Below are 14429 nucleotides of genomic sequence, written 5' to 3'. Positions count from 1 at the left end.
ACAGATAACAGTCAAAACAGGTTTGACTGCACATGTATTGGCAATTTTATTGCAGTTGCAGACTTCAATCTTGTTTTATTATTGCTGGGAAAAAAGAGATCCCAGCCATGGCTTAATTTCCTTCAGCAAGAAATTTATCCACAATGTGCTGCACTCAACCCAGGTGAGGTGAATGGGTACCCGGCAGGATTAATTCCTCGACTGCATGAGAGCTGAAAGGCAGCACGAGCTAAAGCCGGGGTAATAATAATAATAACATCACGCCTCAGAATAGAATATTTCTAGATAGATGACGCTATATAAGTGCCTAGTATTATTATTATTATTAGTGTCTGAGTGACCCTTGTTAAATGAATATTTTAATTTCTATTCTCTCATTGAATCAGGGGAACTTGCAGCCGGTATTCGCAACAATACGAACGTCCACTTTGGCCTGTATTACTCCCTCTTTGAGTGGTTCAATCCCCTGTTTCTCAAAGACAAAGCCAATGGCTTCACTACTACAGAATACAGAGATGTGAGTACCAATCTTTTGCATTTTTATTTGCAATTATGAGGATTTTTAAATAAAAATCTTTTAAATCAAAATCAGTTACATATGTTATGTTATGTTATCTTTGTTTTTGTTTTGTTCATTTATAAGTTTTGTTAATGAAGTTGGATCACAAACAGGTATATATCTACCCACTTTAGTATTTTTATTACTTTTTAAGAAAACAAAACAAGAAAAGTACCACCATACTATCAAAATCAGTTATCTTACGTTATGTTATCTAGTGTGTTTTTGTTTTGTTAATTTATAAGTTTCTTTAATGAAGTTGGATCACAAACAAGTATATATCTACCCACTTTAGTATTTTTATCACTTTTTAAGAAAGCAAAACAAGAAAAGCACCACCATACAATTTTATTGATCTGAATCTTAAGAGTTGTTTTTTTTTGTTTTTTTTACTGCCACAAAAACAAAATGAGTACCTGCTTTTTAATGACAACCTTCTATGTATTGAACGCTATCGTTGTATAGTTCAAACTTGCTTTGTACTTTTTTTTTTCCCTTTCTGTTATTTGCTCTGTAGGGCCTTAAGCATGTAGCTAAGATGGAAAGTGCGCTATACAAATTTTATGTATGTAGAGTCATCAATTTTAACTTTTTGCATTTTCAGCGTTTTTGATACCATATTTTGGTAACGCTTGATGAAAAAACCCCACAACCCAAATTTGGTGAGAATCAGTCCATGGGGCCCCAGGATATGATCTCATGAATACATACTTAGCCCCATTAAAGTCAATGTATTATTGGCCTGCATGGTTCTAAAAGTTAGGAACCAGGCTAATAATACATTGACTCTGATGGAGCTAATTATGTATTCATGAGGTCAAATCTCAGGCCTCCATGGACCGATTCTCACCAAATTTTGGTAGTAGAGATTTTTTCGTCATGCGCCACCAAAATACAAAAAAAAAGTTGTGACGTCATCACTTCAGTACTCTATTATCATAAATCAAAATTGACCCAAATGAATTTAAATTCCATCCCTTAGAGAGTTCAAAGCCCAGACCTCTATGACCTAGTGAATCGGTACAAGCCAGAGGTCATATGGACAGACGGGTCCGGAACAGCTAACAGTGATTACTGGAAGAGCACGGAATTCCTTGCTTGGCTATACAATGACAGGTGAGATGTTAGGTTGCCATGGGGGAAAAAAAGGACACTTGCCCTTATTCTGATGTTCACTTTAACTGTCTACATGTAAATCTGTGCTGAAAAAGTCCAAATTCTGTATACATTCCAGTGAATATGGGAAGAGCACAGAATTCCTTGCTATTACAATGACAGGTAAGATGCTTGGTTGCCATGGGGGGAAAAGACACTTGCCCTTATTCTGATGTTCACTTTAACTGTCTACATGTAAATCTGTGCTGAAAAAGTCCAAATTCTGTATACATTCCAGTGAATATTGGGAGAGCAAAGAATTCCTTGCTATTACAATGACAGGTAAGATGTTTGGTTGTCATGGGGGAAGACACTTGCCCTTATTCTGATGTTCACTTTAACTGTCTACATGTAAATCTGTGCTGAAAAAGTCCAAATTCTGTATACATTCCAGTGAATATTGGGAGAGCAAAGAATTCCTTGCTATTACAATGACAGGTAAGATGTTTGGTTGCCATGGGGGGAAAAGACACTTGCCCTTATTCTGATGTTCACTTTAACTGTCTACATGTAAATCTGTGCTGAAAAAGTCCAAATTCTGTATACATTCCAGTGAATATTGGGAGAGCAAAGAATTCCTTGCTATTACAATGACAGGTAAGATGTTTGGTTGCCATGGGGGGAAAAGACACTTGCCCTTATTCTGATGTTCACTTTAACTGTCTACATGTAAATCTGTGCTGAAAAAGTCCATATTCTGTATGCATTCCAATGAATATTGGGAGAGCAAAGAATTCCTTGCTATTACAATGACAGGTAAGATGTTTGGTTGCCATGGGGGGAAAAGACACTTGCCCTTATTCTGATGTTCACTTTAACTGTCTACATGTAAATCTGTGCTGAAAAAGTCCAAATTCTGTATACATTCCAGTGAATATTGGGAGAGCAAAGAATTCCTTGCTATTACAATGACAGGTAAGATGCTTGGTTGCCATGGGGGGAAAAGACACTTGCCCTTATTCTGATGTTCACTTTAACTGTCTACATGTAAATCTGTGCTGAAAAAGTCCAAATTCTGTATGCATTCCAGTGAATATTGGGAGAGCAAAGAATTTCTTGCTATTACAATGACAGGTAAGATGTTTGGTTGCCATGGGGGGAAAAGACACTTGCCCTTATTCTGATGTTCACTTTAACTGTCTACATGTAAATCTGTGCTGAAAAAGTCCAAATTCTGTATGCATTCCAGTGAATATTGGAAGAGCACAGAATTCCTTGCTATTACAATGACAGGTAAGATGTTTGGTTGCCATGGGGGGAAAAGACACTTGCCCTTATTCTGATGTTCACTTTAACTGTCTACATGTAAATCTGTGCTGAAAAAGTCCAAATTCTGTATGCATTCCAGTGAATATTGGGAGAGCAAAGAATTTCTTGCTATTACAATGACAGGTAAGATGTTTGGTTGCCATGGGGGGAAAAGACACTTGCCCTTATTCTGATGTTCACTTTAACTGTCTACATGTAAATCTGTGCTGAAAAAGTCCAAATTCTGTATGCATTCCAGTGAATATTGGAAGAGCACAGAATTCCTTGCTATTACAATGACAGGTAAGATGTTTGGTTGCCATGGGGGGAAAAGACACTTGCCCTTATTCTGATGTTCACTTTAACTGTCTACATGTAAATCTGTGCTGAAAAAGTCCACATTCTGTATACATTCCAGTCACTGGAAGAGCACAGAATTCCTTGCTATTACAATGACAGGTAAGATGTTTGGTTGCCATGGGGGGAAAGACACTTGCCCTTATTCTGATGTTCACTTTAACTGTCTACATGTAAATCTGTGCTGAAAAAGTCCACATTCTGTATACATTCCAATGATTAATGGAAGCGCACAGAATTCCTTGCTTGGCTGTACAATAACAGGTAAGATGTTAGGTTTCCATGGGGAAAAGACACTGGCCCTTATTCTGTCGTCCATTTAAAGTCTGTGCTGAAAAAGTCCAAATTCTGTATACATTCCAATGATCAATGGAAGAGCACAGAATTTCTTGCTTGGCTGTACAATGACAGATGAGATGATAGGTTGCCATGGAAAAAAAATCTGGTGTCCATTTCAACTTAGGCCATGGTCTCTTAAAGTTTGTGCTATGAATATGGAATGCTGAAAATATCAATATTCCAAATACATTGTACATGTATGTTTCTTATGTTTACTCTGCTCTGTCTTCATACTTTCATGTTGAAAAAAATTAGTTATTATTCTTAGACAGTTATCAGGCCTGCCAATTACTCTTTTTTTCCAGGAGTTACCCCGTTTTTAAGACTTTTTATCAACCAAAAAGAAGAGCACTCTGTTTTTCCATTTATTCAGGATAAAAAATCAATCGGCCTATATATGTATTTGTGTGGAGGGGTGTGGGTGTAAGAGTAATATAGTCTTTCAGCACTTGTAATTTCTCAGTGTTTGAAAATAAGAATGCTAAACATGTCTTAATTAGATTAATTAGAGAATAGTGAGGGAGACACACCTGACATCAAGCAGAAAAATTCGCGCGGCACAATTAGGACTCCTTTTTTTTTCATTTTCAGATGTTGGCAGGCCTGAGTTTTTAATGGTTTGATTATCAAGTCGACTTATGAATAAACTTGTACTGTTAAAGGTATCTGTCACCATTGGCTATGCATAGTGGAACCATAACTTTAACCAAAGTTTGAATTAAAACTGAGATGGGAGTTAGAGGCCATTAGTTCTGTTTAGTCAATTTACTAAATTGGTTACGGGTATCTTGATAATTATCATTTGTATCAGATTAACTTACATATCTAACCTGATTTTCTTCAATCATTCCTCTGATCAGGAGGGTGTTTCACAAAGATTTAAGTATGACTTAGAGTCGTACTTAAATTATGATGGAACGTGTAGTCTTATTGATTAAAATGCAGAAGTGCGCGTTCTCTTGGCATGATTCGACCAATGCGGTCATGCCTTTTTGTAACGCCCGCAACTATAGGCGTTAAAATGCAAGTCTAAGTCATACTTAAATCTTTGTGAAACACCCCCTTGGGCCCCGTCTTACAAAGAGTTATGATTGATCCGATCAATCGCAACTCTATGGAAGTCCATCAATGTCATAATTTTTTTCTACAAAAAATTGGCACGATGTCATTTGTATGCAAAGAGAAACACAGGGCATTTTCAAGAAAACAATGAATGTTTGAATATACATCATAGTTGGAAAATATTTTGAACAATCATGCCTATTAGATGTTGACGTTGCTGGCTTTCCATAGTTGTGATTGATCGGATCAATTGTAACTCTTTGTAAGATGGGGCCCAGGTCTTATTCTATTTACTGATTGCCTTTTGTATTTCAGGGGGAGTGGTTCACGGGGCCCTTGTTATCTAGAAACTTGCTCTTTTTTATCAATTTACTAATCTACTCTTGCACTGAATCCCCTCTCAGCAAATAAAATTACTTCTTCTCTTCTCTTTTCTCAGTCCAGTGAAGGACACCGTAGTGGTTAATGATCGTTGGGGTGATGATTGTCCGTGCAAGCATGGAGGCTACTACACTTGCCATGATCGTTATGATCCAGGTCAGTCTGTATAATGTGCAATTCAGTGTTAAATTTTTATTGTTAACGTTGAAGGGGAAGATCACCCAACCAATAAGTAGGTTTTATTTAATAAAAGCATTTAGAGAAAAATATTGGAGAGGGTGTAAAATAATAAAATTCTTCAAATAATAAGAGTTATGAAATCTTTTTATTTTATTTGTAACATTATAAGTGAGAGATTATTCTATATGATGGTAATATCAAGTCCGAAATTGATGAATTCCAACTTTTTATTGGTTCGTAATGGGTGAAAATATATAGAAGGGGGTATGAAAATGATGTGTCTGATGATATACTGAATACACAAATATAAAAATTACTTTCTTTTTTTTTTAAATAGAAAATTACACTGTATGGAATTTATCTCACATGATATTTGGCTGCTCATTTGTGACATAACAAAATTAAAACTTGAATTTGTAACTGTTATTTTGTGATGATGATAATGAAGGTAGTAATTGGTGAAGGGGGTGGTAAATAATTATGATGATGAAGTTAATGTTGGTGGCAATGAGGATGATGATTTGTTTGTTTTGTATTTCTGCATTCACAATACATTGTCAAAAATATTTACATTGTTTGCAATATACAAAATAATCCATAATGTATACAATATAATCATAATACTTGATTAGAACCAAAAAAATGGTGTGAGCATATACTACACATATTAATGATAACAAAAAACCATTGACAAATGAACGCAGGAGACCGCCATCGTGAGCAGTTAAGCTTGAAATTGATGAGGAGGAGGAAGATTATAATGAAGGCTGTAATAATGATGGTGATGATGATTATAGTATCCATTAAAAACATCTTAAAACACACCTGTATATAACTGTAAACCTTAACTTGTCTTATGCCATTAACAGTGCTTTGTATCCTCTGGAAAAAAAAGCTATACAGTGCGTCCCAGAAAAAAGGAAACCGAGATTCCCATGTCTTTTTCTAATTCAAAATAATTATGATATTTAATTTACATAATCATAGTTCAATTATTATTCTTTATTTTGATGCCTAATATGAGACAAACACTTCACGCATTAATGAGCAAGACGAGTTTAAAATTTTAATGTCAAAACCAGGTTGCGCAGAAAATTCGACAAAATTGGTTTGTGATACGACCATGCATATTCGACGATTGGCTCATTAGCATTTCTTTTGTATTCCTTGTTTAGCTTCTCTCACTGATCCCTGAAATGAGAGTGGATTCAGATTCACATGCAAATCATTTCTGATATGCCTCAATATTGATTGTTTATAATCTGCTATGCGTGAACGATTTGCTAAGCTATTGGTTTCAAATGAGAGATAAGTTTCCACTCTTGCCATGAGTATCAAATCTATAGTAAAAAATATTTGATAATTGTGAAATCTATCTCTAAAAACGGGTTTCCTTTTTTGTGAGACGCACTGTATAAATCAAATTATTATTACTAATATTACTTTTACCTACCATTATTCCCAGGTGTACTTCAGAAACACAAATTTGAAGATGCCATGAGTGTGACCAAAGGAGGGTGGGGTTACGCACGAGAGAAGCCCCTCCGGAGCTACCTGACTGCACCAGAGCTTCTAGTACACTTGATACGAGTCGTCAGGTACGGCTTTCTCCCTTTTCGACGTTTCTGAGATACTTGTTCAAGGAGACACAATTTAACCCTGATACTGTGTATTTTAGATTATAATAGTGGTATTTCTGAATAATGCATTCAATATAAGAGCCCTGTCATCAAATATTTCAGAAAAAGTATCTTTTTTAAATTCAGAATTTGCCTACATAGATTTACATTTGTTTTAAGGATTTCACTTGTATTTTTTTGTCAAATTATAGATTAAAATGTGTTTAACATATTTTTGATTTTCCACTGTCCAGTTTGAACAGGAACATTTTTCTGCCTTCAGAACTTTATCAATGTTCATTTGAAATTTGAAAGGTTCTTATTCTATTCATTTATGTAAAAAATCTGAATGTATCTTCATTTTGATGTCTTTGCTTTCATCATGTGGAAGAGCTGTGGTGTAGAGGTTCTAACTCTTGCCATGTATTGAGAGGGTCATGTGTTCAATCTTGATGTGGCCTAGCGTCCTTTGCCAAGGCGTCAATCCACACTTTGCCACTCTCCACCCAGGTGCTAAATGGGTTCCCAGAAGGATGCGAAAGCCTATGTAGTATGCCTAGCAATTGAGTCATGGAACTCTTGTTGGAATGCTCCCCAGGGAGTGGAGAAAGTGCATACATTGTGTATGGGCATGCAATGATCCGATGAATGGGGTAATAATGACATTGTGAAGCACTTCATAGAAACATAAATTATTAAAGGGGAATCCAACCCAAATAAAAACTTGTTTTTATAAGGAAAAGAAAAATCAGATAAGTTGAAAGGTGAAAGTTTGAACAATATTGGACAAACAACAAGAAAGTTATAGATTTTTAAAAGTTGTAAATATTGGTAATCACTATACCGATGGAGACTTCGAATTGGCCGCATATGGGATAACATAGTGATGTAAGGCAAGGACTACTCTTCCATGTACTCCAATACATATTATGGCTAAAATGTAATTTTTCCCAAAAGTTTTATTTCAAATTATATTTTTCTTTCATGAGGACATAAAACAATATACTACCTGGGTTATATTTAGATTACTGCCCCAGGGGAATAGGTACTTAGGAGAAAACCACAAATCCCTGATAATAAAGTACATGGCCTATGGGAAAGTTGTCCTTGCCCCTTGTCATAATTTACTTACCCAGTTGCCAATTTGAAATCTACATAGTATTAGTGATCTCAATTTTAAAGCAGCTATAACTTTCTTATTGCTTGACCGATTTCTTTCAAACTTTCACCATTCTATTTAATTTATTTTTCTCCTTCCCTACACAACATTTTATGGCCAAGGCTGGATTCCCCTTTAAGCGCTATTTGAATGTAGCTATCAATCATCATTATTTATCAATAAAAAAATGCATATGATATTTCAGTTGCGGAGGAAACCTACTGCTCAACATTGGTCCGACCCATGATGGTCGGATCATGCCAATCTTTGAGGAGCGGCTTCGTCAGATTGGATCGTGGCTGAAGGTCAATGGTGAGGGCATCTACTCATCAAGGCCATGGAGAAAACAAAATGATACTGTTACTCCTAATGTTTGGTATGGTTTTATTTTATTTCATTTTATTGTTGACTTGATAATATTATTGGCAATCAGGATCGGCAAAGCTTGAAAGAATAAAAAATATGGCATGTTGCAACATTCTGTGGTAATAAGCAATCACACATTGTTATGGGATTCAATTCTTTCCAGATTATTATTATTTATTTGACCAAATCATGATACAAACATAGATGACATTATACATGGTAAAAACAAACAATACAGAATGGAGCAGTGCTACATGCTGGTCAGTGGTGTTAAAAGCATAATAAATAGCTGTTGCTCCGAAGCATATCACCCCCAACATGTAGAGATGCATACAGATATCAAACTTACAAAATATACAAATTACAAAAAATAATCTAGCTCAGTGTTTAGTGAAATTTCAAAATTAACACTATGTAGTTCTTTCAGCGGAAAAAGTGAGCAAGCTGTGCCAAGAACCTCGAGAAATACATGGTGTAACCCCTATCATTTCATCAATCTGTCATTATTTATCAATTTGTCTGTCAGAGAAAATCCAATACAGTTACTTTTTTATCTATTTATTCTTGAATATTTAAACAGGGTGGCCTGATCAGCATAAAAAACATACAATATATGAAAAACATAGTAACAGGACATTATGAGATACAGAAAAAAAGAACAAATAAAAAGTAAAAATACGAGATACAAATGGCAAGATACATGATATAAATATGCACTATACAAACATTAAGAGCTCGTCTTCCTCAGGGCTCTGTCATTATTATAAAAAAAAACATTAAAAAAGATGAATGATTGTTAAAACATATGGAAATGTGTTACACAGTACTAATAAATTTTACTAATTTTACTAATAAAATGTTAATTTTTACTCCACCATGAAAAGTGTTACTGATGCTCCTGTCAATACACACTACATACTTTTATGTGTATTGGGTGACCCATTCATCAAGCTACTACTTTTCGGGACACCCTAATCATTTAAATTTTTATTTACAATGATTGGTATTCATGTAATGCTATCTATGGTCACAGATACATTTACGAACACCATACAAATGATTTCATACCATTCATTGCTCTGTATAAAAATCCTTTGCATGGTGCTCGTAAAGGTATTTGTGACCTTAGCATGAGATTTGCATGTGTGTATATTGATTTTTAAATGATTGAATAAAAAGAAATTGAAAAAATGTATATATATATATATATATATATATATATATATATTTATATATATATATATATATATACATATATTTTTTTATATATGCTATTCACTTAATATATTCTGCATTCAATGAGATTTAAGTCAGAAAGTGCATTTGTGTGTATGTTTTTCTTACGTATGATACATACTAATATGATGCATATTCATATTTCCATTGTAGGTACACCACAAGTCCCAAGAATAAAGCAGTGTATGCTTTCCTTCTGGAGTGGCCGGTGAATAATCTTGTCTACCTGAGGGATCCAGTCGTGACCTCTACCACCACTGTTTCCATGTTGGGTCACGATGCGCCCCTGAAATGGACGGTAGGAAACCATGGGAGGGGGATGAATGTTACCCTTCCGCTCCTCAATCCAGCCACGATGCCCTGTGACTGGGCGTGGACATTGAAATTAGTGGGAGTGGAGTGAGTTTGTACCCCTTACATTGGACAGAGGGTACTGGTAGGAGAGAGAGATGAATGTTAGTCCTCACTCCTTTCATGATGCATCGAGACTAGGATTGGACATTGAAAGAAGGAGGAGAGTGGTCTTGTACCCCTTAAAGCTAAATGAACGTAGTTGCAGTAAAACACTGATTTCGTGAGAAAGTCTGTAAAACAAAGGTAAAGTATTGATATATCATCGTGGATCTAGATCTGGTACAGTTACATAAACTGAACTTTGTGAAATCATAATATCTAGCTAAAAACGATCACAGTGAAGATCGCCAACACAGATAGCCACACGTGGGACAGTGTATTATTGCTGGAATAAAGACCAGACGGAAGTGACCGAATCCGCACTTATTTTGCTTATTTCTCAGCAATTACACAATTTTTTCCAGAATCCTTTGGCACATATTTTTTATTCATACAAACAGACACTTTGGTGATCATTATATTAAATTCTGTAAAAAGTCATTTTGAGATCGTTCCCACAACTGGAATTTATCTTTAAATTGGACAGTAGGAACTGGTAGGAGGGGGATGAATGTTCCCCTCCTGCTCCTCACTCCTGCCATGATGCCCAATGGCTGGGGGTGGTCATTGAAATCAGGAGTCGAGTGATGTTTGGACTCTTATGTCTCCATTCTTCATACTCTGCCTCGTAGAGAACTGCCTTCATTTCGTCAACTAATGCTCTAACCCTTTCACTCTTTTTCACAGTTCCTTGCACTAATCATGATGCTAACAAATAATGATTATACTAGCTATTATTTGACATTAATATCTGTTTTAATAGGTGACACAACATTTGCTCCGGTCTTAATATCTCAGGGGGCATAGGGTTAGTTAGGATTGTAATAGTTTTTCGTTCGGAATAATGTAAAGATAATGATTAGGGTTTATTTAGTTATGGAGGTTGGGTTTTATGTTTGGCCCAACATGCAGATCTTCCATCGGAGCAAATGTCATGGAACCGTTTTAATAAGGTTGTACATGTGGGAAACTATTCCAGTGTATTTTGTTCCGTTATCAGTGTTATAAAATTGTAATTGTCAGTATAATAAAAAAATGAATTGATCAGTATTATAAAAAGATTGTCAGTATGATAAAAAAGTACTTCTAATTTAAATCAGCCGAGTCATTTATTTTTGACAAAAAGTTAATTATTCCTACTACATAAAGAAAACTATTCTAAGGTATTTTTATTTTATTTTCAGTATTTAAAAAAATATGATGGAAATCAGCTGAAAGGATAAGTTAATTTTCGCATCTGCATACCGTGTAATACTTTCTTTCTCAAGTAATGTAAAATAAGATGAATAAACTGCCATTTTTATAAAGGAGCATTGTGGCCCAGTGGAATAGTCTCCAGACTTTGAAATGACAGGTCATGGGTATAAAACCCAGCCATGATGTTATTTCCTTCAGCAAGAAATTGATCCATGTTGTGCTGCACTCAACCCAGGTGAGGTAGATGGGTATCTGCCAGGAATTAATGCCTTGAAAATCTATAAAAGGCTTGCCGGGTTAAAGCCAGTGTAATAATATCCAAGAAAGCACATAGAGAAGTTAGGAGTAATGTGATATGTATACGCTATGCAAGAAAATGAATATTACTACATGCATTGTCATTATTATGAAACAGTCCAGTTCTTTTGCAACAACTTTTTTTTATGGATTGAGAAGTATGTTACCTACATTGGGAGCTGCTCTCATATGTAGTTCTCTAAATTTTGTTGTCATTTTCATACATTACTTGCCTAGTACATGTACTTACTTTACTTTAATGCCTTGATGCTATGTATATGTGTGCCTGTTCTTAGATAGCAGTACATCATCCAAGACAGAAATTCAAATAGATTGAAAGTATGACTTTGGGGAGAACAAAAAATATGCAATATATTTTTAAAGATATAAGTAAGCTAGCAATTTCATTGCAAAGAGGCTGAAAAATTAAGAGAAATCATGAATTGTCAAAATCTTCTGCCAGTGTTCAAGTAAGAAGTGATACATACAAGATATACATGAAGTCGTATATTACAATTATTATAACTTTGAATTTGGTTTTGGTGTATATTTATATGTAGTTCAATACCCCTCCCCCTCTCATCTTGTCATTTTGCTCACATATGTTCCTTAGTAAAAAATACATTTTTTGAAGGGGGAGGGGGTCGATAATTTAATAATGACCAATAGTTCAACAAACCTGTATCAGGTCTTGGATTAATCTTGGATTTGCTTTGCAAAAGCATCTCTAAAAAAAGAGAAGTTTTAAAAGGTTTGTTTTCTCTAAAAAGTAATATTATCTTCTTGCCAGTCAACTTGCTGCACCACAAGATTACAGAATGATTATTTTGTTCTTCATAACGATTTGTACAATGCCTATTTAGCTTGTTGTACGCGAGCAAATGGGAGGTTGAATGTCAAACATTCGTACCGTTGCACACATACCGTTCAATATGTACCGTTTCACGGTCGGGAACAAGGTGACGTCACAATAAAAATTAGGATTCAATGCACTGCGCTTTGTAAGCTATGCAGGTGCAATACACGCGTGGGCTTCCTAGCTAAATGGGCATTGCTGCTGCATATCCGATGCATGTTTGTGGGATTTTGCTTTTTGTGCTTTCAATAATTTTCTCTCATTTTCATAAGGAATGATCTATTCTTATTTTTGCTAACTTCAAAGGCGTCGTACAACACAAATAGCGAATATTCTTAATCCTGCAATGGTGCGACATTTTGCATTCAGTGGAAGAAAGAAACACTGTATTCAACTTGGCTATGCCTTGTTGAATAAAGCATCTTTATTTCACCTTATCCTAAATCTCGCACCATCACACTCATGCCTATTCGCTATTCGTTTATTGTTTGAATATGAATCTCCATTTCAGAATGGACCAGAGTCAGAACAAGTCATGATCATTAATCTTTCTCACTAATGCAAAAGAAAATATGTATATTTAAGATTACGTATGAAGTAGTTGTATAGGTCAAATAATGAGCCAAGTTGAATCAAATTTTTAGACCATAAAGCTGTTATTAAGTTTCAAGCAATTTGATGAACGACTTGCGATCCTTTCTTGGGAACTAAATCAGCATCTATGCAAGTATGTTGTAAATCTTTTACCACAAGAAAGGATCACCAGTTGTCGTTTGTAAAGTTGCTCGTAACTTACAAACGGGCAACAGCTTCATGAAACACACACCTGGGCCCCATCTTACAAAGAATTACAGTTGATCCGATCAATCTCAACTATATGGAAATCCATCAACGTCATAATTTTTTCTACAGGAAATTCGCACAATGTCCTTTGTTTACAAAGGAGAACACACCAAATTGTCAAAAAATCAAAGAATTTATGGATATACATTCATATCTAGAAAAAAATTTGAACTAAACATATCTAGACATTTTTTTGAACAAACATGCATTTTATATGTTGACTTTGCTGGCTTTCCATAGTTGCGATTGATCGGATCAATAGCATCTCTTTGTAAGATGGGCCCCATCAAAGAGTTACAGTTGATCCGATCAATCTCAACTATATGGAAATCCATCAAAGTCATAATTTTTTCTACAGGAAATTTGCACAATGTCCTTGTACACAAAGAGAAGCACACTGAATTTTTCAAGAAAGCAATGAATGTATGAATATGCAGCATATTAAGAAAATATTTTGAACAAACATACAGTTTAGATGTTGACATGTCTGGCTTTCCATATTTGTGCTTGATCAGATCAACCGCAACTCTTTGAAAGACGAGGCCATTGCAGAAAGAGTTGTCCTAAATACACACACATGATTAGCTCAGATTCCTCAGAACCAAGTTGTGTTTGATTTCTTGACTTTGGTTCGATTGCAACCCTTTCTGCAACAGGCCTTATAACATGCAAAGCTTTCATTATTCCAAAGAAATATTTCACTTAAATTGATTCAACTGTATGTCCATGTACAGTTGTGCTCAAAGTTAGTGAACCCCTTCATGACATGCACTCCTTCACGCCCAGTGTTGAATGTTGACAACACAACAATGCTTGGCGAGCCAAGAGAAACAAACTTTCCTGAATGTAATATTTCATCACCTGATCTTTACAATTACTAATCTAAAACATGGCAAAAATTTAAATGTTCATTTTCTTGTGGGGTTCACTAATTTTTTTTTAGCACCAATATATATGCATACATGTAATTATGTGAACTATGAACAATAATTTTGGAGGTAACTACATGTATATGGTTGAAAACAGAATTATATTTGTATATTTCTTTAAATAAAACATTAATAACAAAAGTTATATATTGTGTTCACCTTGCTGTATAATGTATTCTTGTTTGGTCATCAA

General features: G+C 35.1%; 1 protein-coding gene across 2 annotated transcripts in view; it reads left to right on the top strand.

The window, feature by feature from the left end:
* Positions 1-14381, top strand: part of LOC129269077 (alpha-L-fucosidase-like) — a 30121-nt gene extending 15740 nt beyond the window's left edge. For both annotated transcript variants that reach the window (XM_064105292.1, XM_064105293.1), the window contains 6 exons: positions 387-517; positions 1542-1675; positions 5160-5257; positions 6747-6879; positions 8265-8435; positions 9815-14381. In XM_064105292.1, coding sequence (XP_063961362.1) covers positions 387-517; positions 1542-1675; positions 5160-5257; positions 6747-6879; positions 8265-8435; positions 9815-10064 — 917 coding nt within the window. In that variant the 3' untranslated portion in view covers positions 10065-14381. The remainder of the gene's footprint in view (positions 1-386; positions 518-1541; positions 1676-5159; positions 5258-6746; positions 6880-8264; positions 8436-9814) is intronic.
* The last annotated feature ends 48 nt before the right edge of the window (positions 14382-14429 follow it).

Source organism: Lytechinus pictus, chromosome 10, assembly GCF_037042905.1.
Source record: "Lytechinus pictus isolate F3 Inbred chromosome 10, Lp3.0, whole genome shotgun sequence".
Taxonomy (NCBI): domain Eukaryota; kingdom Metazoa; phylum Echinodermata; class Echinoidea; order Temnopleuroida; family Toxopneustidae; genus Lytechinus; species Lytechinus pictus.
The sequence above is the reverse complement of the archived record's forward strand: the minus strand, read 5'-3'. Positions and strand labels throughout refer to the sequence as shown.